Source organism: Piliocolobus tephrosceles, chromosome 10 (assembly GCF_002776525.5).
Source record: "Piliocolobus tephrosceles isolate RC106 chromosome 10, ASM277652v3, whole genome shotgun sequence".
Classification (NCBI taxonomy): Eukaryota; Metazoa; Chordata; class Mammalia; order Primates; family Cercopithecidae; genus Piliocolobus; species Piliocolobus tephrosceles.
Genome location: NC_045443.1, coordinates 27,620,911 through 27,647,036, shown reverse-complemented (window position 1 = coordinate 27,647,036; position 26,126 = coordinate 27,620,911). Strand labels below are relative to the sequence as shown.

The 26,126-nt window shown below is 38.2% G+C and overlaps 1 protein-coding gene across 2 annotated transcripts in view; it reads right to left on the bottom strand.

Moving 5' to 3' along the window:
* ARNTL2 (aryl hydrocarbon receptor nuclear translocator like 2) overlaps positions 1-26,126 on the bottom strand; it is a 71,170-nt gene that overhangs the window by 29,696 nt on the left and 15,348 nt on the right. The window contains exons 2-5 of one of the 2 annotated variants that reach the window (XM_023209022.1): positions 12,176-12,326; positions 10,362-10,463; positions 4,231-4,272; positions 531-688 (exon numbers count right to left, since the gene is read on the bottom strand). In XM_023209022.1, the coding sequence (XP_023064790.1) occupies positions 531-688; positions 4,231-4,272; positions 10,362-10,463; positions 12,176-12,326 (453 nt within the window). The remainder of the gene's footprint in view (positions 1-530; positions 689-4,230; positions 4,273-10,361; positions 10,464-12,175; positions 12,327-26,126) is intronic. The other variant, XM_023209023.1, reaches the window with a different exon arrangement.

Below are 26,126 nucleotides of genomic sequence, written 5' to 3'. Positions count from 1 at the left end.
ATTACTGCTCATTGCAACCTCCACCTCCCAGGCTCGAGCGATCCTCCCACCTCAGCCTCCCAGATAGCTGGCATTACAAGCAAGCATGACCACTCTTGGCTAATTTTTGCATTTTTTGCCCAGGTTTGTCTTGAAGTCTGGACTCAAGCGATCCACCCACCTCAGCCTCCCAAAGTACGGGGATTACAAGCATGAACCACCATGCCCAGTTCTACTTCAGAACTTCTAAAGAACTGAGAGCTATGAAAGGCAGGTGATATTCTCTTCGTATTATATGTGAAGCCGAAATGTAAATACTTTTCAAGTTTGCATAGTGAGCTCGAGATAAAGCTTTTATCAGAACCAAGTTTTCTGACATCCAATTCAGTATTCTCTCCACACATAGACTATAGACAAATGCCAGTGAATACCCGTAAAGCTGAAAGACACATCTGGATAGAACCTCAACAGCTGACAGCAAAGCGAACCAATCAGAGACCTCAGTGACAGAGCAGATTTCACTTAACTGTGGAAGCCGTCGTCAAACTCACCTTTTAAAGATCTCAAGTGCTGAACAGCCATTCTTAAAACTGTAAGTTTGTCCAGTTTACGTGCCATGGGGTTGCACTGAGGGATCATTGCAGACAGTTCTTCAATCAGGTTATTCATTTTATCTCTCCTCCGCTTTTCGGTTTGGCTATGAGCTTCTCTAAGAGGGAAAAGGAACTTCCTTTATATTTAACATTCGGCAGACCTCCAGACCCCCACCCGTGGCGCTCAGTGGAGCAGATGCTGAGCCCAGCAGGCACACACTGTTCTTCCTCCCAACTTGGGCCCTGCAGTTGTCATTGAGGGAAGAGGAAAGCGCTGCTGAGACCAGGAATAGCATTCTTAAAACTCGCTGCCCTTGGTCAGTCCCTCCCTACCTCATTTTCTGAAATCTTTAAGAACGAAGACAACTGTCTGAGAGCCTAGGTGGTTTTTCTACCTGTCTCCAGTATTAGAGAAGAGATGGGTGCCCTTTTGTTCAAAGCTAACTATTCTCTGATATTTGCATAAATAGTTGTCAGCATCTTAACCTCATTATTTTTATAGCTCCTTATCATGGGTCTATTAATGTGCTCAAGTATCTTCCCCCCCGAAAAAAAAACCCTTTCCCTAATTCTAGTTGTTTTTTGTTCTTGTTACTGTCTTCCCCCCTCAGCAAGCTCCCTGAAAGAGTGCAGTTTCCACTCGGTCTTTCATTTCCCAGGCATTCTGTCCATCTGTAACATCAACCTTCCGCAACCCCTGCCCCACTAAAACTGTCCTAGCGAAGATCCTCCTTCTCTCGTGCAATCTCTTGCTGATCCCTGCCTTGAATCTGACACTGCTGACACTTCTCATTCTCCCCTGGTCTCCACAGCCACTCTGCCTCCTCGTCCTCCTCCACTCTCCCTGCTCAGCTCAGTCTCCTCGTCTCCTCACCCAGCTCTTACTTGATTCTTAAATACTGGTGTGTACTAAGATGCCCTGCTCAGCACCGCTCTCTCCTCACTCTTTATTCACCCTGAGATCTCATTCCCTCACAAGGCTTTACAGCTACTCATAAGCTACTTGTTATTATAACCCTATCTCATTCATACTTCACTCAGCTCCTGACCTTTGGAACTAGAATTACAAATCTAAATGATTCTCAAGAAATCTAAAACTCAGGAAACCCCAAACTGAATGCATTCTCTGCAATGTAACCCCATTTTCAATTCTTCCTGTACTACTCCTTATTTATTATTCCTTCTATAGGGCTTATCTTGGTTGGTAACATAACTACTCAGTTTAGACAAAGCTCGTCCAAACTGCACTCCAGGATGCCTTTGAATGTGCCCAACACAAATTCATAAACTTTCTAAAAACATTATGGGATTTTTTTTTTTTTTTTTTTTTTTTTTTAGCTCACTAGCTATCATTAGTGTTAGTGTATTTTATGTGTGGCTCAAGACAATTTTCCTTCTTCCAACATGACCCAGGGAAACCAAGAGATTGGATACCCCTGATTTAGACCCTTCCTCTTCACCCTAAAAAGCCAAATAATCACAAACGCCTGTCGATTCTAGATCTTAAAATATTTCTTAAATATGTCTTCTCTTCCTCTCCATCCCCTCTGTCACCATCTTCATTTAGGCTCGTTGCATTACCCCAGAACCTTTTAAACTGCTGTTCCTTCCTCTCCCAGTCTATCCTATGACTTCCGGAATTATGTAGTAAAACAAATCAAGTCACCTAATCCCATTGCACAAAACTGTTCACTGCATTTCCACTGCCCAAGAGGACTAGCCAGATTCCCTAATTACAGGCCAAGGTTCTCCCTGACCCGCCTCATGTCTTCATCTACAGTTTCTCTCTTCAAGACTTTTCCTGACAGCTCCAAGCAGCAACGCGTGAAGACTTGCTCATCCTCACACGTGTCATGCTGTCTCACATCTCCTCCATGCCTTCCTCTTTACCCGGCTTACAAAGTCCTTTCTGACTACACTGTTGGAGAAATCCTATTCTCTCTTCAAAATCCAGCTCAGTTATTCTTCTGGGAAGCTTTCTCTGACTACTACATGATTAATCACTGCTCTCTCTAAGCCACCTCAGTACCTTTCATACCACTACCCTTATTTCATCAAATCTAAGAGCCACCAATTGTAAGACGCACGATTATTTAAAGCATCACAAGAGAAAGAAATGCTGCCAATTGACAGGAAGATGCCACTGATAAGAAATTTCCACAGAAGATAAAACATAGAGGGGAAAAGTGTATCTTAGATTTCAAGAATTATATGATTTTACTCGCCACACTTTGCTGTAAATCCCTCTCCTACAACACACAGCAACTCTGGAATTTCTCTATTAGAATAGTTTAGGGGCAATCTGATGGGAAAGAGGGTAAGTGGGAGACTTCCCTGATCTGTTTTTACAAAGACTTTAAATTGGATAAAAGAAAATATAATTTTTCCAGATAAAAGAGTAGGGAGGTGGGTAGGGAGGAACATCAACGAAGGCTGTGGGAGCTAACACACTCCCTGCCCCGACCATTCACCCTTGGCAATGACACTCCTGGAACAAAATACATACTGTTGGATGAAGTGGATAGGATTCAAATTAGATGTGTATTCACATAAAATTCAGTTATCTACTCATACTCTGTTCTATTTGTGAGCAATTAGATATTTTTCTTTTTCTTTTTCAAGTCAAGGTCTCACTCTGTTGCCCAGGTTGCAGTGCAGTTGTATGATCATAGCTCACTGCAGCCTCAAACTCCTGGGCTCAAATGATTCTTCTGCCTCTGCCTTCCAAGGAGCTGGGATTACAGAGCAACTCGATTAAAATTAAAGTGTTATGATTAAAAGAATATTGTAGTTACACTCTCACTAGAAGGATCACCTCTTCTTTCTAACAGTATTCCCCATCAGCATGGACAGCAGCGATGGATAGAGACGCCTGACTCCAGGATGTACAGCAGAGGAAGGGGTGCTCTCTCTGAGCCAGGATCTGGAGAGAGATGAGAGCAGGTGGGAGAAAGCCCACGGTGGAGAAGGTGAATGATGATGCTGGGAGCCAGGAAACCCAGGGCAAGGTGAAAGAACCAATGTCTGAATAAGGTACTTTACTTGAAGGAGCTGCACCTGAAAAGGTTTCTGGAGGCTTTCATTAAGGAAAGGCGTAATTATCCAGAGGCTAGCTCTCTGCTTAATACTTCTTCAGAGCTCTGGCTCCTAATTCTGTGTACAGTTACTGCCATTTTGAACCACGGCAGTATTTTGCAGAATCCTACCAGAAAACAAAATAAATGGAGAAAAAGCAAACTTGATAGGCCATGTTGCCAGATGGAGAAAAATATTTTGTTGTTGTTGTTGAAAAAATATGTTGAAATAATTGACAAAGAACTTATGAGGATGGGTTTCTAACAGTCAGATGCTCCTCATAAGTAACTGATTTGTTTAAGTCATGAATCAATTTTTCTTTAGTGCTTAAAGAAAATAATATTCTTTTTTTTGAAAAAAGCTATTCTAAGAGAAAGTTAAAGGCATGAAAGCCAAAATGTTATTCAAGTAGACAGAAAAGCAAGACAACAGGTGCCTGATAACATTGCTTCTCAGAGCATAACAAGAGAGAAAAGTCTCATCTTCAAGCCCTTCTATCTTGATGTCACCTTTGCCTTAGGCTACAGGCTTGCCTTTGTGTACCTTTCCACTCACCATGTACCATCTCAACAAGTCAATGTACCTGAAGGCCTTCATTTTAACTTGGTGTTCACCATCTTCCACTCTACAAAAAAGCAGGATAAAATATCAAACTACATGAAATACCTTTTTTGTAGTTCTTGAGAGAGAAACAGATGTGAGATTAAGTCCAATCATCCTAATTTCTATAAAATCCTTAGCTGTAAATGCTCCCTTGAGCACCTAATGACCTGAAATGATTACTACCGTCTACAGGAACCATTCTCTTCCTAACGCTGACAGGCAACACCATTCCCATAAGGATAACAAAAGTTATGTTAACTGACAGTGAGCAATAATTAGTGTATTACTTGGATATGATCTCATGACAAACTTAAGCAATAATAAGATTTTCATAGAATTAACATTAAAGTTATTAAGATCATTGATGGCTTAACCAAAAACTTTATGATAGCTATATTAAAACAGCCTGAAAATGGATTAAGAATCCCAGATCTTTAATCAAAAGGAATTTATTTTGCCTAAAAATCCATCTGGATGGTAACAAATACTGAAAACTGGAAACTCTTGCAAATAATATTAATATTCACATTAGTATAGTTCCTAGTATCAGAAATGTACTCACCAGACCATTACTAAAATGAAAAACATTGGTGGTGATAGAAGACTGTCAGCATTTAAAAATGATGCAGGCTGCATAGCTTTTAAAAATATGTAATCTTAAAAGACATATTTCCAAATGTATCATTTTGTGAGAGATTTGAAAAATTCCAGGAAAAGCACCCATAATCCCATCTGGAAGTAATCACAGTTAATATTCTAACATGTCTACTTCCTGCGTTTCCTAAACATGTAGATACATACAATGATTATTTAACTCAGCCATGGTGCATGGGTACCATGTGGATATTTCTGTGTGTTCTACATATAGAATAAATAAAACTCAGATCATAGTATATAATTTTCATGTCTTGTCTTACTCATTTAACACTCTAACATGAATATTTCTGCATAGTTTCAAATATTCTTGGAGAACATAATTTGAAATGATTACATAGTAGCCCATTGATTAGTTAAATCATAATTTATTCATTTGCTATCGTTGGATATTTCAACATTCTAATATTTTCAATATCATAAATAATATGGCTAAGAAATATTGTGGTGTGTGTATCTCGAATTATACTCTAGGATAAATTCCTAGGAGTACAATTTATGGATAAATATTTTAAGGCTTCTGATTCATCTTAACAAATTTCCTTCTTTACAGATATTTAACAATGAACATTTTTCAGGCTTTGAAAAAAGTTTGGCCTACTTTAGAACTGTCTTATTCAGTTGAACTCTTTTGAAGTTTTAATATTTTTCTACTTAAAAAAAGATAACGCTTATAGAAAAGTTAATCAAATTTATAAAGAGATGCTTATAAATATTTCAAATAGCCGGGCGCGGTGGCTCAAGCCTGTAATCCCAGCACTTTGGGAGGCCGAGACGGGCGGATCACGAGGTCAGGAGATCGAGACCATCCTGGCTAACACAGTGAAACCCCATCTCTACTAAAAATACAAAAAAAACTAGCCGGGCGAGGTGGCGGGTGCCTGTAGTCCCAGCTACTCGGGAGGCTGAGGCAGGAGAATGGTGCAAACCTGGGAGGCAGAGCTTGCAGTGAGCTGAGATCCGGCCACTGCACTCCAGTCCAGGCGACAGAGCGAGACTCGGCCTCAAAAAAAAAATAAATAAATAAATAAATATTTCAAATAAAAAAGACCACAAAGACTAACAATTAATCAAGTGGTGCTTTTCCTTTTCACAATTTCAATCAAGAAGAGCTTTTATATTTATGGTACTTTATCAAAAATATTCCACACTTGATTCTCACAGCACAGTGATGAAGTTATTACTATCCCCATTTTACAGATGAAGGAGTTGAGTAAAGTTTATGACTGTCCAAGGTCCTATAACTAGTAGGAGGCCAAGTGAAGACTATTCAACACAGGCTGGCCTTCCACTATACTTGACCTGGTGTGCCTTCCACCATACCTGGCCATTTCTCTCACCACTGTCAGCCTGTTGTGTGGCTGGTACAAATAAAATTAAACAGTTTCTCTGAGGCAAAAGAGAGGGTCAGATTAAGTCAGCTTCTTTTCTCTTTTTAGCCATCTTAAAGGAATGAACAGAAAACAATTATACGGGTCAATAATTTTCTTCCTAATAGTCTGGAATTATATATAATTGTCCCTCAGCATCCGCGGGGGACTGGCTCCAGAACCTCCCACAGATACCAAAACCGGTGGATGTTCAAGTCTCTTCATAGTATTTGCATATAACCTATGCACATCCTCCCATATACTTTAAATCATCTCTGGATTACTTACAATACCTAATCAATGTAAATGCTATGTACATTGTTGTTCTACAGTACTGTTTAGAGAATAATAACAAGAAAAATAAGTTTGGATCTGCTCAGTACAGACTTGCTTTTTTTCCTGGATATTTTCAATTTTTGGTTGGTTGCCCACAGATATGAAGGACTGACTATATATATGTACATTACTTCAATTTCAAAAGGTAAACTTTGACCTTTTAAGATCATGTTTTTGCTTCGATCATTGGCATTTTAGCAAATGAACTCACTGAGTGAATGTGCCTCCTTGGTGAAATTCAAATATACTGTACTTATTAAATGCAAATACTCTTCTATTTAATGGCCCCTGGCAGAATAGAATAAAGGCAACTTGTTAGTCAAACAATTCATTTTTTTGTTTGTAGGACAAATCTAGATAATTAGTAAATTTGGTCTATAATCCTAACGTTTTATAAATTTTTATAAATGTGTTTTAATAAGCTTCCTGGTATTAATCATGTTCACATTACTGGGATACATTTTCTTAGTGTAGCACCTTACATTACAGTAATAGAATTACAAACACAATGCAAAGTTTTCTTGAAAACTATTTTCACTGCATTTTGAATGAAATGTAGGCATTCTTTCTAAATCAACCAAAGACAAAGTCAGAGGCAGATGCAATCTCAAAATATTCCCCAGATGCGCCACTTGTCAGGCGTTCCTCTTTTTGAAACGTGCTTCCTTTGATTTCTGTGTGCCGCTCCCACTTCAGAGCCATGCCTTCACATAGTCTGGGCAGGCTTCCCCTCATCTTGTACTATCTTTAGGTTAGCACCCCCAGAGTATATCCTCAGCCCCCAGTCTCCCCACTCCATAAGCTTCTCCCAGTGACGTCACCCACATCATCAGTTCAAGTACTTTTTGTGCATTCATGATGTCTGAGTCTCTAACTCCAGGCCAGGTCTCCACCCTGAGCTGCAAATCCTCATGTCCATCTTCCTGCTTGAAGGTTCTATAAATATCCCATTCTTAGTGTGTCCAGAACTCAACTCATCATCTTTGCCTCAATATAAGTGAATGAAAATACCACCCTCCATCTAGGAGCCCAAGTCAGAAAACGTGGGCACACTTTATATCCTCCTCCCAATGAACAATCATGAAGTCCTATTGATCCTATCTTCTAAGTGTGTCATATGTCCCTTCCTTTCCCTCCTCTGCCTATCCAGGGCCACTCTCTTTGATTGAAGCTCGGAAAACCTCATCCTTGGCAAGAGCTATTCTCCGAGCTTCTCTCTGCCTACTGGATCTTCCTCCTTCAGACCACCCTCCATGCTGTTTCCAGGGTGATTCTTTGAAAACTGTAAGACTGTACCACTCACACCTACCAGGATGGCTACAATCAAGCAATTGAAAATAATAAGGATCACTGAGGATGTGAAGAAAATGGAACTCTTGTACACTACTCATGGGAATGTAATGTGATGCAGTCACCGTGGATAACAGTATAGCAGTTCCTCAAAAACTGAACAGAATTATCACATAACCCAGCAACTCTCTCCTAGGCATATATCCAATATAATGGAAAGCAAGGACTAAAACAGGTATTTGTACATCAGTGTTCATGGCAGCATTATTCACAATAGCCAAAAAGTGGAAATAACCCATCAACAGAGGACTGGATAAATCAAATATGGTATATATACACAGTGGAATATTATTCAGCCATAAACAGCAATGAGATTCTGACACATGCTATAATATGGATGAAACTTGAAGACATTATGCTAAATGAAATAACTCAGACAAAAGAACAAACATCATATAATTCCACTTTGTTTTTTTTTTTTGAGATGGAGTCTCGCTCTGCCGCCCAGGCTGGAGTGCAGTGGCACGATCTTGGCTCACTGCAACCTCTGCCTCCTGGGTTTAAGCAATTCTCCTGCTTCAGTTTCCCAAGTAGCTGGGACTACAGGTGCCTGCCACCATGCCTGGCTAATTTTTTGTATTTTAGTAGAGACAGGGTTTCACCGTGTTGCACAGGCTGGTTGCAAACTCCTAAGCTGAGGCGATCCACCTGCCTCGGACTCCCACTTATGTGAAATATCTAGAATAAGCAAATTCATAGAGCCAGAAAATGCACTAGAGGTTAGCAAGGGATCGGGAGAGAGGAGAATGGAAATGCTGTTGTTTATGGGCACAGAGTTTTTCTTTGGGGTGATTCAAAAGTTTTAGAAATAGAGGTGATGGTCTATAATACTGACTATAATTGATGCCAATTAATTGTACACTTAATAGTGGTTCAAATGGCAAATTTCATGTTATTTATATATATGTGTTTGCGTATATATGTGTGTGTGTGTGTGTATTTACCATAATAAAAAAGTGAAAAAGTTCAGAGGCAATCAATTCTTTAAAAAATATAAATCTGATCAAGTTCTTCTCATGCTTAGAATTCTTCAGTTCTCCTACTGCATTCAAGACAGTTTTCAGATTCTTCAGTTCAGCAGATCTTTCATGACTCAGTTTGTGTTTATCCCTCAAATCTCATAGCTCACCTCCCTCTAAGTGCACCCTCTGCTCTATGGTGACAACCACTCATTTCCTGATCAAGAGTATGCCACTACATACCTGTATGCCTGCACGGTTGTTCTTTTCACCTAAAATATCTTTTCCACTCCTGCTCCGTAGACTCACTTCTTCTCTTCTGTTTTTAAATGTATTTTTATAGAGATAGGGTCTCACTCTGTCACCCAGGCTGGAAGGCAGTGGCGTGACCATAGCTTACTGCAGCCTCGAACTTCTGGGCTCAAGCGATCTTCCCACCTCTGCCTCCCAAAGTGCTAGGATTACAGGCATGAGCTATCATACCTGGCTGTAGACTTACTTCTCTTTTTCATTTAAAACTTAGCTTAAGTCAACTTTTCCAGGAAGCATTTAAATCTTACTTAAATGCCTAACTTTATTTGCTGACATAGGACCCAGGGTCTCCATTATAGCAGTTATGATGATGTAAAATAATTGTTTGTATCTTTTCCACTTGCACAAGTTTCCTGTACCGTTGTGTCTCTATCTCTCCTAGTCTACTGACTGTCACATAGTAGCAACCCCATAAATGTTTAATGACTACATTCCACAGATTCATCAAAGACCCTTTTAAAGAACCAGCTCTCCGGCCAGGTGCGGTGGCTCATGCCTATAATCCCAGCACTTTGGGAGGCCGAGGCGGGTGGATCATGAAGTCAAGATTGAGACCATCCTGGCCAACATGGTGAAACCCCGTCTCTACTAAAAATACAAAAATTAGCCGGGCATAGTGGTGGGCACCTGTAGGCCCAGTTACTTGGGAGGCTGAGGCAGGAGAATCACTTGAACCCAGGAGGCGGAGGTGGCAGTGAGCCGAGACTGCGCCACTGCACTCCAGCCTGGCCACAGAGTGAGACTCTGTCTCAAAAAAAAAAAAAAAGAACCAGCTCTCCATTCAAAACCAACGGCGCCACAGAAAGGGTGGACATTCTCACATATTCTTTGTTTTTAAAAATATCCAGCACTCTGAGGCTATGTGAGTGAAATCAGCCTCACCTACTGACTGGCTTTCCTGCACTGAGTCCTGGGGAACGACACTATATAGTCAGCATGACGTACTTTGTCATCCATAATTTCATTAAAGGGAACGGAAACTGGTAGGATAAAGGAAGCATTGGGGCAGAAAGGAGAAGCTCTGGGATAGATGATGAGCAAATCAGTGGTACGTGTATTATGTTTTCACTGCCACTCTATGCCCTCTTCAAGTAGGGGAGGGAGTATGTCAAAAACGGTCCAGGACTTACCTGCTGCCACGGGAGGCTGATATTTCTATCCTTGTTGAAAGAAGATAGGTAAGGGGATTCTGAGAAAGCTTTTCCACCACTTTTTCTGTCATGATTCCTGACCTGGAAGGAAGGAGGCCTTGGGTCACCCCCTACCCAGATGTTCTGGGAACGGACAGCAAGCCTGTCCTCAAGTGGAGAAAGCAGCCCACTCTGTCCAGCGACCCAGTGACAGGAAGCTGGGTGAAGTGGAGAAAATACCACATCTGGAATCAGGCATTCTAACAAGCTGTGTGATGCTGGGCAAACTGCTTGACATTTCTGAGTTCTAGCTTCTTCCTTTTCTAAAATGTGAGTAGTTGCCTAAATAATCTTCAGTGTTGCTTGCTGACAAAAAAATGTCGGTACTGTCAGTACTTTGCATGTTTCTTATATTTTTGCACTGACCCCACTTTCCATTTCACCCCCAAACCACTGCAGGGTCTCATCTGTGCCCTGCCCTGTGGCACGAAGCTGGGCTACCTCCACGTTCACTGTTCGCACTTCAATTGCCGAAACCATATTTAGACACCAAGAACAGCGGTGCTTATGATTCTGAAGAATAAGGAAGCAAATAAAAAGAACTAACAGTCACTTTTAGCTCAAGTTAAGTGGGGGCTATTGACTGATAATTTAGGATGGAAAACAGCTAGATAGTCTAAAAAGACTGTCACTTCATCAACTATAGTTTTCAGAAGCATCCATGTTAATGGAAGAGACTAAGGGAACAGAGACAACCAAAAACAGTAGAAAACCTTCCAATCCTTTATATGTGGCGTGGGAAGTGCTTTAGTATTTACTCTACTGTCTTGGGAACTGAAGCTAAATTATAAAGTGTATTGGGAAGAACTGAGTTAAAAAGAGCCAGTACGTGCCCACTTTGTAAATAAAGAGCTGAATACCATCCTCCAACAACAACAACAAAAAAGAGCCAGGATGTTTTATTATGTCCTTATCTTGACCTCCAACTCCCAACTCAGGATTTTTCCCTTCATTCATGATGGAGAACTGTCATCAACTCTCACATTTATGTAAAGTACCAGCCTATGATGAGTTGCTCTAGATGGCTATCTTTATTTTTCCTTAATGTTTTCTAAATTTTATACCTATTTATTCAGAGATGGGGTCTTGCTGGTCTCAAACATCTGGGCTCAAATGAACCTACCTCAGCCTCCCGCGTAGCTAGTACTGCAGGCGTGTGCCACTGTACCTGGCTTGCCCTGATGTTTTCACCATATAAACTCCAGCTTTGGGGAAGTCATTAAAGAATATTTAGGACTGAAGCTGCAGGGGTAACAAAAATAAATAAGGAGACAGTGGGTATTCTTAACATTGACTTTATTATCAATTTGACTTAATAAATACGGAAAGCACGAGTTTTATATGATTAAACTGACCACAGATAACCAAGGGTTGGTTATTCTATACATGACGAGTAAGGTGAGAATTAGTCATTATTATTTTAAGTCAAACATCCAAGGTGTTCTCCTCATGTTTATAAGGATTTCAGTAAGGAAGGCAAGTATCTTGCCATGACCATAAACATTAACCAAATAAAACTCATGTTCCTATGTCTCTTTCAGACTCCAGCTGACCCTCCTAGATACCTTTCTTCAGAGCTGGATGGAAAAGTTCCAAGTCGGTCATCGACAAAGGTAGCAGTTGGGTGGATAAGTACTCTCCTGTCTCCAAATGTTACCATGAACTTGGAAATAATTAAAGATTTTAAAAGGAATATTTTCCTCTTCTCCCTAGAGTCAAAGCTCTCACTGGGTTAGAGGAACAAATTCACTTACTGGGACGGGTCTGAATCACTTGCTTTGCGTTTTCGTGGCAACTCTGTCATGTGTGAACTGAAGGACCCCATAGCTGTTGGTCCTGTCCTTGGACTCACGCGGCTGGAAACTACAGGAGCAATGCACTGGTTCTCCTCTCTCAACACTTTACCTACGGGCAGCAGAGTACAACAAGACATTTATTTTAAACATTAACTTTTACTTTGTACATATCCATATCACACATTTTAAATGACTTTTCTATCTTGATATTTAAAAAATACCAGCTAAGGCCAGGCGCAGTGGCTCATGCCTGTAATCCCAGCACTTTGTGAGGCTGAGGCGGGTGGATCACCTGAGGTCAGGAGATAAAGACCAGTCTGGCCAACACAGCGAAATCCCATCTCTATTAACGTACAAAAATAAGCCAGGCGCAATGTGGGCATCTGTAATCCCAGTTACTCGGGTGGCTGAGGCAGGAGAATCCCTTGAACCTGGGAGGTAGAGGTTGCAGTGAGCTGAGATCATGCTACTATACTCCAGCCTGGGCAACAGAGCAAGACTCCCTCTCAAAAAAAAATGTGTATATATATATAATATACACACACAGACACACACACATTATATCTATATATACACATTATATATATATATACACACATTATATATATATATATCAGCCAAAACCAACATAACATAGAATGAAAGACTAATTGTGTACACTCAAGTATTAATTAAATAAGCATTTCTTAGTTCATGCCTTTAAGGCTTTCTTCCTATATTGTAAAAGAAATTTGAATATGGTAGAAAATGCAGAAAACACAGACAAATAGAAAGGAAGGGGGAAAAACCATTTTTCCCCCAATGTTACACCAATTAATGTTACACCAATTAATGTTACAATGCTTTTGAGATACTTCTTCCTAGAATTTTTTTCTATAGTTATCATTAAGGTAATCGAAATCATACAGTACACAGTAGTCCCCTCTTATCTGCAGTTTGCTTTCTGTGGTTTCAGTTATGCACAACTTTGGTCTGAAAATATTAAGTGGAAAATTCCAGAAATAAATCATTCATAAGTTATTAATTGCACATGGTTCTGAGTAGCATGATGAAATCTCACACCACAGTCATCCCTCTGCCTAGCATATCCATGCTGTATATGTCACCTGCCCGCGAGTTGCTTAGTAGCTGGCTAGGTTATTAGATCCACTGTTGCAGTACCACAGTGCTGGTGTTCAAAGAACCCTTATTTTGCTTAATAGTGGCCCCAAAGCACAAGAGTAATGATTCTGGCACATTGTTATAATTGTTCTATTATTAATTATTGTAGTTAATCTCTTATTATGCTAAATTTATACATTAAACTTTTATCATAGGTATGTATGTATAGGAAAAATTCATATATGTAGAGGTTGGTATTATCTGCAGTTTCAGGCATCCACTGGGGAGTCTCAGAACATATTCCCCATGTGTAAGGGGGATTGACTGTAGTCAGATTTATGCATCATTGTGACATAATAACTTTCCAGTTTTATTATAAATTCTTTATAAATGACTCTAATGGATGTATAATACATTATCATGTAGCTGTGTCCAGTTATTTAACCACTCTCTTATTGTTAGAACCGACATTTAATTTTATTTTATTTGCCAGTACAAATATGTATTTTGGTACATAAAGCTTTTTATCTACTTCTGGTTATTTTGGACAATATCCCAGAAATGGGTTAACAAGGTCAAGAGACACCAATATTTTTAACTCTGAATTGCTAAGTGTGATTTTAAAAAATCTTTTTTGTCTAAAGTGAGGTTTATTAAATGTTTTACAAAATATAAAAATCAGAATCACTGAACCAAAATAACCTATAGTCTAAATTTGAGCCTCTGTAATTAACTATATTTCTCACATTAATATGCATATAAAAAGTTTAAGGTAATTTGTACCCAATAACACAGATTGAAAATATGTAACAATATTTACAAGGAGAATGTAATAAGTCTACAATAATAGTGGAATATTTTTAACACATCTTTGACAGTAACTGATAGATCAAGTAGTAAAAATAATAATAGAGAAGATTTATCTGGCACAATCGGCACGCTTCATATAACACACAGATATGGAGCACTATGCCTAGCAGCTTGAAACACCAGTGTTCATTGTTTTTGGCCAACTATGGAGCATTTATAAAGACTGACAATACACTGAACCAAAAATCAGTCTCAAAGATTTTGACAAATTGATATCATACATAAAACATTTTCTGACTTCAGTGTAATTGTGTTGGAAGTCAGTAAGAAAAAGATAACCAGAAAATCCCTATATCTTTGTAAATCAAGAATCCCACAAATAATTTATGGGACAAGAGGAAATTCAAATGTAAAATGACAAAATATTTACAATTAAATATTAATAAAATGTCACACACAAAAATGTGTAGAGATGCATAAGCATTACTTAGAGTGAAATTTTAACAATGTTTAAAAAAAGAAAAACTGAAATTTAATAAGTAAATAATTTAAGAAATCAGAAAAAGATCAGTAAAATAAATCCAAAGAACTAGAAGAAAGAAAATCATAAAAATAAGACCAGAAATAATGAAATAGAATATCAACATGTAAGAGTGTAGATCAAAAAAGCTAAACAAAGTTTCTTCCAAATGATTGGAGACTCTAACAACTTTATGGCAAGATTTTCCAAAGAAAAAAATGTACAAAAAAATAATAAATGTGGGGTCACAATTTACATGCACAAGAAATTTAAAAGATAATAAAATATCATTAAAAATCATGCTAAATATTTAAAACTTTAGATGGAGCATTTTCTATAGAATTTTAACTTACCTAAATTGAAACAAAGAGAAATAAAAACCTGAATATTCCTATACCCTTCCTTACACAAACTATTCCACTATATGAAAAAAGAGGGACTACCTTGACCCTCAACTTTTCTTTGTCAAGGCTTACATAATTTTGATATGAAAACCTGACAATGACAGTACAAAAGGAAAATTACAGGCCAATCTCATTCATAAACAAAAATACAAAAATCTTAATAAAACACTATCAAACAAAATTCAGAAATGTATAAAAATAACCATCCATCATGACTAAGATAGTTTCATCCTAGGGATGCAGGAGTACCTTCATATTAGTAACTTATGAATATAATTTACTACAATAACAAATAAATGAAAAACTATACAATCATCTCAGTAAATGTAGAAATACTAATGAAGAAATATTGAAAGTGTTCTTTTTAGGATCAGAAACAAGAACACCCTTATTTGATTCTATATTAGAAGAGCTCACAGTACGGTAAGGCAAGAAAAAGAAAAATGAAATATAAAATCAAGAAATAAAATTGTTTTGCTCTTATTGAGAAATGATATGATTGACTACATAGAAAATCCAAAATAATCAACATATAAATCATTAAAGTTAGAGGATATAGCAAGTTGGCTGTATATAAATCAATAGGTAAAAATCAATTGCCTTTCTATCCAAAGTAACAAATGGTAAGAAAATGATATTTAAAAGATAGAATTTATAATAATCTCAAAAATACAGAGTATCTAAAGAATAAATCTAATAAATGTATAAGGTCTTTATGGAAAAAACTAAAACTTTATTTAAAATATTTTGAAAGATCCAAACAAATAGAAAGATATGCCAGGCTTCTGAATTGGAGGCTTCAATATACTAAAGATGTAAATTATCCTAAAATAGATGTGCAATTCCTCTCAAAATACTTAATTTTTTGGTGGAAGCTCTCCAGTGGAATATACAACTATGCGAACTGTATACAGAAGAACAATGGGTCCTGAATAACCAAGGAAAAGGTGGGAACACTGGCCCTATCAGATATCAAGACTTGTAAAGACACAGTAATTAAGACAGTGTAGTACTGGCATGAGGATAGATAGATGAATGGAAGAGAACAAAGAGCCCAGACATGTAATATGGACATCTGCTAAATATCAAAGGTGGTATTGCAGATCAACGTGGGAGAAAAAAATCACTTTTTAATAAATGGTCTGGGATCAATTAGTTTTCTTTATGGAAAAGATGAAACTGGACTCCCTGTGTTACACCAAATACAAAAACAAATTCAGTTGAATTTGAGACCTAAATGTAAAAAACAAAAATAGAATAGAGAAACTTTTGCTATGGTTTGAGTGTTTGTGTTCCTCCAAAATTCATGTGGAAACTTAATTCCCAGTTCAACAATATTAAAAGGTGGGGCCACTAGGAGGTGATTAGGTCATGCACACTCCACCCTCAGAGATGGGATTAGTGCCACCATAAAAGGGCTGAGAGGACAAGTTTGTCCCTTCCATTCCTTTGCCTCTTCTGCCAAGTGAGGATGCAGCAAGAAGATACCATTGTAGAAGCAGAAGGAGCAGCCTTCACCAGACAGTGAACTTGCCCGTGCCTTGATCTTGGACTTCCCAGCCTCTAGAATTGTCAGAAATAACAACTTGTTGTTTATAAATTTCCCAGCCTAAGGTGTTTTGTTACAACAGCAGCAATAGACTAAGACAACTCTAAAGGAGGGAGAGTATTTTTATTTCATAGAAAGAAATTCCCAAGACATAAAATGTAAAAACAATAAAGGAAAAGACTGTTAAATGTGACAATCTTTAAGTTTACATTGATCAAAAGACACTACAAAGAGAATGAAACCACAAGCCACAAACTGGGAAAAGATATTTGTTAGACATATAAACAGCAAAGGGTTAGTATTCAGATTATATAAAGAATGGCTTTGAATCATAAGAAAAAGACCAATGACTCAATAGAAAACTGGATAAAATACTTGAATAGGCATTCATAAAAGAAATTCCGGTTGTCAACACATGGATGAAAAGATACTCAATCTCATTGGCAACCAGGAAAATCCTAAGGAAACTGTAGTGATATACTAATATATGATGGCTACAATCGAAAAATTTGATGCTATCAAGTGTTGGTGAGGATGTGGAGCAATGGAAAGGCTCATGCTCTGCTGGCAGGAATGTAAGTTGCTACAGCCATTTTGGAAACCATATATAATAAAGGTGAACACATATATAATATATGACTTGGCACTGCCCTCCTAGGCATATGGAAAAACTCTTACTGTGTATTAGCTGACAGGTGTAAGAAATGCATTAGCAACATTGCTTGTAATTGAACAACAACCACACAAACTTGAGAAAACTGGAAACTTTAAGTTTTCATCAGCAAAATGGGTACATTGCTTAGTTACTGAATGGAATACTAACTGCAGCAAAAATGAATGAAGCCCAGCTATACTTAACATGAATGAATCAAATAACATAACGCTAGCCAGGTACAGTGGTTCATGCCTGTAATTCCAGCATGAAGACTTGGAAGGCCAAGGTAAGAGGACCACGTAAGGCCAGAAGTTTGAGACCAGTCTGGGCAACACAGCGAGATGCTGTCTCTACGAAAAAATTTTAAAACTAGCCAAGCATGGTGGTGCGCACATATAGTCCTAGCTACTCAGGAGGCTGAGGTGGGAGGATTGCCTGAGTTCAGGAGTTGAGGGTTACAGTGAGCGTGCTGCACTCCAGCCTGGGTGACAGAGTGAGACCCTGTCTCCTAAAACAAACAACAACGATAACAACAACAATGAAAAACCATAATGCTGAGGGGAAAAAAGTCACAGTCAAAAACACATTGCATGTTTTTAAAAATTTATATAAAGTTCAAAAACAACTAAAAAAAAAAAAAAAAAAGTAAAACTAATCAATTTTAGGAATATCTGGGTTTTTTCAGAGGTTTTTTGTTTGTTTGTGTATAGAGATCTCTCCCTATACAGAAAGCAAGGGGCTAGTTAAGACAAAAGTCAGAACAGTAGTTCTCTTCGGGAAAAGAAAGGGGGGTGTGACCATGAAGGACACACAGGGACTTCTAAGGAATTCATGTTCTACCTCTTTCACAGATCAATGTCGTATCTTTCTTCTTTAAACAACACACATTATTTTTACCATCTTCACAGGTATAATAGATCTCACGATAAAGAAGTGGGGAGAATAATTTTACCAGTGACCATGGCGCACTTGGGAATTAAGTTTCCAGTCTACAACATCCCAAGACTTACTTCTAGGCCTGGATTCTCTAAATGGGACCAGTTCAGGATCACCACATACCACATGAGATCAAACACGGCTTCAGCTTCTAGACTTCATTCTAATGGATTTTGAATGACAGATTACCATCTGTCTCCACAGAAAAGTGCAGGGAATTTGTTTCATCAAATGACAAATCAAAAGGAAAAATTCACTCCCGTTAAACTACAGCATACCCTGGAATATATAATACCAGACCCCCAACCACTCCCCCTACTTCCAACACACACTCTGCAAGCACATTCTTTCCCTCACATAAGTTCAGAGACAGAAATAAAATGAAGATTTTTTTTTTTGCCTCCCATTCTGGGAAGCATGATCTTCACATGTTTCTATCCTACTTCCTTATTAACCTTTAAATAAAAAATGTGAATTATCTCCAGACAGGCAGAAGAGTCTTCTCTTGACAAAATAAAAATCTGAAGCGTTAAAGGTCTTTATGTTCTTTAATGGGTGGGGAGGACTGCCTTATAATTAGCTATGTTCCATCGACTCTGACTATGTCAGTAGAAGTATATTCAAAACAGAGGGCTTTCTGTAAGCAAAAGGAAAATATGGGTTAGTGAGACTAGTTAGTTTTAGCTGAAAGGATCTGTTCTTTGGAAATAATCTCCATGATGCAGATGCTTATTTTTGTTAGTAGGTGACTCATAATTTAAGGAGTAAAAATTTCATTTTTAACTTTCCAGTTTGCTTGACTTTCTGCCTCCACATATACATCTGCAGAAGATGAGACCATGTGTTAGGAATTGAAGTTCAGCCCTGCTTTTATATAACTCATTGTGGAGGTATATGATTTAATGTTTTGATATTGTCTTTCCTCGCCAAATTGAGTGACTTCTCAGTGGTGAATGTAATGTATGTTCTTTAACACTCAACAAAATAATACAGAATTTAGGTTAAGATATTGTGATTGCCTTTTTACAAAGAAAGTTTGTGATTTTACTTAAAATGAGATTAGCATTAAATCTTACTCCACTCTACGTCTGTCTCCCTGGTGATGATAATCCATCTTACAATATTTCAAAGGTCTACTATTTAGTATCAATTCCTCAAGGAGGAAAATAAATTACGGGAAATGAGCAGCTGTTTGGAAGTCATAACCGAGGGAAGCCAAGTAGCCACTTGGTTTAGGCTCATAGTTACAAAGGCATTCAAATTTGGAATCTGGCATTGTGGCTGAAAGAGAATACACATTGCATATACGCACATATGCACACACACATTCACAGAAGCCATGGCAGGATGGGAAAATTTTTCAATTTTCATAGAACTTTAAAACTTTTGTTCCATTACCTACTTTCACAGCCAATAGTGTGCTATATCTTAAAATTTGTGTACATTTTCATTATCTTGTAAATAACTTTTGGTTAAAAATAATTTATTCTGTGTAAATGTTTAAATTACTTCCTTGAGAAATAAAAGTGGCCTTTTTAACTTCTGAGAGTCCAAACCCAGAAAATCTTTGTGGTCCCATCTACCTACTACCTTATTAGTACTGGTTTTTTTTGGACAAATCACTTAACATAACCAACCCTGTTTCTTTAAGATGGAGGAAATTTCCCACAAATTACATTTGTTTGTTTCAGAATCAAATAAAAAAATGTACATGAAATCTGTTTGAAAACCAGAAGCTTACTGATGCTAATTAAGTAACTAGCCCAGCAAAAATGTGTGGACATTGTTGGTGAGCCACTGTAGATGCCTAAGGTGTCAGTTAGGTAAACAACATTAAGTTAATGTTGTTGCTTTAATTATAAAGCTGTTAACCTTTTTATCTTGAAATAATTTCAGGTTGGCAAAGGTAGTGTAAAGAATTCCCATATACCCTTCAATAATATTCCCCAAATGATAATGTCAGTCTTAACCCCAGCATAATCATCAAGATCAGGAAATTAACACTGACATACAATTATTATCTAATTTACAGACCTTATACAAATTTTGTCAGTTGTCCTAATGTCCTTTGCTGGTCCAGGATCACACAATGCATTTAGCACCTGCCGCCTGTCCTTTGTTTCCTTTCCTCTGTAATGGCTCCTCAGGCTTCTTTTGTCTTTCTTGAGATTTTTGAAGGGTACTGGGAAGTTATTTTCTAGAATGTCCTCCAGCTTAAGTTTGTCTGATATTCCCTCATGACTAAATTTAGATTGTGCACATTTGTCAAGAATACCAGAAAAATGATGCTGTGCCCTTCTCAGTGCTAAATTCTTTCTCCTTTACATCTTACTGCTGCTAGTACTTTTTTTTAAATAGGGTCTCACTCTGTCACCCAGGCTGGAGTGCAGCAGCACAATCTCAGCTCACTGCAACCTCTGCCTCCTGGGCTCAATCCATCCTCACATTGGATACAGTGTATACTGCTCGGGTGATGGGTGTACCAACATTTCAGAAATCACCACTAAAGAACTTATTATTCGTGAAACCAAACACCACCTGTTCCCCCAAAACCTATGGAAATAAAAAATAAATGCTTATGTAATGTTTAGTTTTAAAAAGGAGGATGAAAGACTATGGAAAAACAACAAAAATAATGCCATCTGCAAGGGAGAGAAAAAACACACACAATGAAATGTTTCTAGGAGTTTCATCTCAGTAGCCAATCAAAGGATTTTTCTCTTTTCTACTTTCCTATATTGTTGCAAACTTTTCTAAGTATCACGTCTTACTTTTGTAAGACATACACACAACTTAGAGAAAAGAAAGCATATGGACTATCAGGGGATAGCAAGATCAGTATGGCTGGCCACAATGTAAAACTGATGTGAGATCAAGCTTGAAAGGTAGATTGCACTAGTTCATGGAGGGCCCTGGATGTAATACCGAGGGGTCTGAGCTTTATATCCAGGTAGCAGGAAGCTAATACAGTTACCTAGGACTGCCTCAGCCCTATTCACTAATGAGGCCAATCCTCACCAAGGCAGGGGGAACATTTACAATGTTCTCTCTCCTAGCAAATCAGTTCTGGAATTAGTCTTCCTAGCAAAAGCTACAACTTTCATCATAACGCATTTCATCTTTGCCTAAACAGAATGGCCTCTCATCTGTTTATTTCTGTAATAAAGACTGTACTCCAAGCTGTATAACTGAAAACCTCTCCATCTTGGTTGGAGAAATATGGCTCTGCTGCTAAGCCTGGACAGAGAAGGCCAAAAGTCATTTCAGGCAGGGGTCAGGAGCCCAAAATATCACATCTCAGATATGATATTAAAACATCACAGAAGGATTTGATTCTTCTGGCCTTGGCCTCAGAAGTAGCAAGATGTCTAAAAGGGAAGTACTGAGGATGGTTCTTAAGATTAAATCATCTTAGGGGAGTGAAGGCTCACATATGGTGAGAAAGGAACCCAGGTGGAAGTCCCTGGGACAAAGCATTAACTGTCTCAGCCTCCATAAACTCAAATGTATTTAGCCTCATTTTCTGTGAATTTTTACTTTAAGACTGTTAGTTTCCATGAATTCCAAATAGTAAAGGGGAAACCACACAATCCCAGATTCCAAGGACACACAGCTCGGCTGGCATGTGATTTTGTCCATGATCACGTAACAGCTGGAGAACTGAAGCAGAGAAAATAGATGTTTTGGGTTGCCCAAGGCCAGCAACTTCCCAGAGAAGTATGTAGAAGTTCAAAAAGATAAACAGGTAAGTGGTGTCTATCACATCACAGTTAAATGGCGCATCACAGATCACAGGCTGGGCAGGAAAGCAAGAGATACACAGAAGGAGCCGAAAAAGGAAATGGGAAGTGAATGGAGTGCTTGGAAGTAACACTAGGATGACAAAGAAATTTGGTGTCAGTGGGAGAGCCATAAAAACATGAAACGATGGTTTGCAGGGAGAAGTTCAGACTTGGGGATTCAGAGGTGAAGAATTTCCAGCTGATTAAAGGGTCTATGGAGCACTGTTTGCAGTGAAGTGAGGACAGAGCGTGTTAAAAAAGAGAAGATCCATGTTGCCTAGTGCAACATGAGGGGATGGGGAGGAGAGGAAATGTCTCTAAGAATATGATGCAGCAGCACCCTGAAGGTCACCAGAAGACTAAGCAAAAGCAGGTGTAAGAGGAGAGTGCAATAAACAGAAAGCCAAAATGAAGACAATAAATGACAGTGAGGAATAACGTCTGGAAATGGCAATGAGGCTCAAATAAAAATGAGGTCAACCTCACCTCCTACTGCTGAAATACACAAGACAGTGATTTGTTTCCACAATGTCTCTTAATTCCTTAAAATTTGGGCTGATCGTATTACTACTAATCTAGTAATTACTGAATTACAAAGGCATCTTTTTTTTTTTTTTTTTTTTTTGCCTATTTAATGAATTAAGACCGATCATTTGTTGAGCTGGCAAAGGTGCCTTACAGAAGGGGAAGGGGTGAGAAGACATCCTCATAATTTCACACATTTCTAGTAGGAAGGAAAATTGGTACAGGTTGAATATCCCTTAACTGAAATGTTTAGGAGAAGTGTGTCAGAATTTGGGTTTTGTTTGGATTTTGGAATATCTGCAGATACCTAGTAAGATACCAAGTGTAAATACGGAAGTCACTTATGTTTCATATATACATTATACACAAAACATGAAGGTAATTTCATACAATATTTTAAGTAATTTTTGCACAAAACAAGGTTTTGACTTTTTTTTTTTTTTAATCTCATTTAGGTTTAAGGGATATATGAGCAGGTTTGTTATATGTGTAAACTGCATGTTACTGGGGTTTGGTATACAAATTATTTCATTACCCAGGTAGGCAGCACAGTGCCCAATAGGTAATTTTTTAACCCTCACCCTTCCTCCCACCCTCTACCTTCAGAAAGTAGGCCCCGATGTCTATTGTTCCCCTTTTTGTGTCCGTGTGTACTCAGTGTTTAGCTCCCACTAACAAGTGAGAACATATAGTATTTGGTTTTCTGTTCCTCTGTTAATTTGCCTAGGATAATAACCTCCAGCTCCATCCATGTTGCTGCAAAGGGCATGACTGCATTCTTTTTACGGCTGTGTAGCATTCTCTGGTGTGTATGTACCACATTTTCTTTGTCCAGTCCACCACTGATGAGCATCTAGGTTGATTCCCTGTATTTGCTATTGTGAACAGTATTGTAATGAACATTTGAATGCATGTGTCTTTTTGGTAGAACAATTTATATTCCTTTGGGTGTATACCTAGAATTGGGATTGCTGGGTCAGATGGTAGTTCTGTTTTAAGTTCTGAGAAACCTCCAAACCGCTTTCCACAGTGGCTGAACTAATTTACATTCCCATAGGCAGTGTGTAAGTGTTCGCTTTTCTCCACAACCTTGCCAACATCTATTACTTTCTGACTTTTTAGTAATAGCCATTCTGACTTTCATAAGATGGTATCTCATTGTGGTTTTGATTTGCATTTCTGTAATGATTCATGATGGTGAGCATTTTTTCATGTTTGTTGGCTGCATGTATGTCTTCTTTTGAGAAGTATCTGTTTATGTCCTTTACCCATTTTTTTTAATATGGTTGTTTTATGCTGGTTAAGTTCTTTATAGATTCCGGATATTTGACCTTCTTTGGATGCATCATTTTCAAATATTTTCTCCCATTCTGTAGGCTGTTTATTCTTTTAATACTTCCTTTTGCTGTGTAGAAACTCTTTAGTTTAATTAGGTCCCACTTATCTATTTTTGTTTTTGTTGCAAATGCCTTTGGAAACTACATTATGAAATCTTTGCCAAGGCCTACGTCCAGAATGGTATTTTCTAGGTTTCCTTCTAGGTTTGTTTTTATAATTTTAGGTTTTACATTTAAGTCTTTAATCCACCTTGAGTTGATTTTTGTATCTGGTGAAAGGAAGTGGTCCACTTTCAGTGTTCTGCATATAGCCAGCCAGTTATCCTAGCACAGTTTATTGAATACGGACTCCTTTCCCCACTGTTTGTAATTGTCAGCTTTATTGAAGATCAGATGGTTATAGGTGTACAGCTTTACTTCTGGGTTCTCTAACCTGTTCCATTGGTCTACGTCTGCTTTTGTACCAGTCTCACGCTGTTTTGGTTACTGTTGCTTTGTATAGTTTGAAGTCGGGTAGTGTGATGTTTCTGGCTTTGTTCTTTTTGCTTAGGATTGCTCTGACTGTTCGGGTTTTTTGGTTCCATATGAATTTTGGGATAGTTTTTTTCTAATTCTGTGAAAAATAACATTGGTAGCTTGATAGAAATAGCACTGCATCTGTAAACCACCTTGGGCAGTATGGCCATTTTAACAATATTGATTATTCCTATTTGTTTGTGTCATCTCTGATTTCTCTGAGCAGTGTTTTGTAATTCTCTTTGTACAGATGTTTCACCTCCCTGGTTAGTTGTATTCCTAGGTATTATTTTAATGGCTTTTGTGAATGAGATTGCACCCTTGATTTGGTGCCCAGCTTAGCAGTATGAAAATGCTACTGACTTTTTTACAATTATTTCGTATCCTGAAACTTTACTGAAGTTATCTATCAGCTTAGGAGCCTTTTAGCAGAATCTTCAGGGTTTTCCATATTGTCAGCAAAGAGAGATAATTTGACTTAGTTTCCTGTTTCCTATTTGGATGCCTTTTATTTCTTTCTCTTGCCTGACTGCTCTGGCTAGAACTCCCAGGACTATGTTGAACAGGAGTGGTAAGAGTGGGCATCCTTGCCTTGTTCCAGTTCTCAGGGTGAATGCTTCCAGGTTTTGCCTATTCAGTATGATGTTGGCTGCGGGTCTGTCATAGCTGGCTCTTATTATTTTGAGGTATGTTCCTTCGACGCCTAGTTTATTGACGTTGACTTCATTTTAACCACAATCTGTCATGTGAGGTCAGGTGTGGAATTTTCCACTTGTGGTGTCATGTCAGTACTCAAAAAGTTGAGGATTTTCTGGCACTTCAGATTTTGGATTTTCAGATTAGGGATGCTCATCGTATATAATGTTTCCAGAAGGCAATTTGAAAAATTACATCAAGGGACACAAACACATGCTGTTCTTCGATTTAGCAATTCGATTTCTTTGAACTTACCCTAAAATTATTGAAGACATACATAAAGACTTTTGTACAAAGAAATTAATAAAAATACTTCAGCAGCATAAACCTGAAAACAAATCTAACAGCTTTAACAAGGGAATGGCTAAAAAATTAAGGGTGCAATTATCTGATGGAATCCTCTGCTGTCTTTAAATACAATGTTTTCAAATTACTTATGAAAGAGCAAATGCTCTAAAAATGTTACATTTCGTACGGTATCTTATTCACTTTAGTTTTACAACATAATGTATTAGTAGAAATTTGAGATAAAGTAGGGTCAACCACTCAGGAGACATTTATTGCCACTGAAAAGACAGACTGTTACTCGCCGTTCCCACGCGGAATGGGCATGCTACAACACTGAAGGCGCCACAGGGGAAGCACTGGGTCAGTCAGAGGAAGAGAGAGAACCGAGGGCAAGAGTCTTGACTCTGGTTTCCGAAGGAACAGGTGAGGCAGGCTAAGCAAGCTTGGAATTGGCTACTTTGAATAATTTCAGCAGACTCTGGGGAACAGGGGCTGTCCCTACGTAGGGATCTGGTATCTGGCCCTGGGGTGATTAGGTTAGGTGGATAGTAGCTGAGACTGTATGAGCTCAATAAAAGAGATGGTTGTGTAGTGGGCTCTGGACTGGTTTATGTTTGAAAAGCGCATTCAGGGGCAAATTGTTTACTATCTATAGGTATTGGCTAATACTAGGAGCAACAGTCCCTCCAAAGTCAGCAAGTCCCAGATATCAAAGCATCCGAACACAGAAAATAAAAGACATGGTTAAGCCATTTCTATTTTTCTTAATTTACCTTCTCCTTTTCTACAA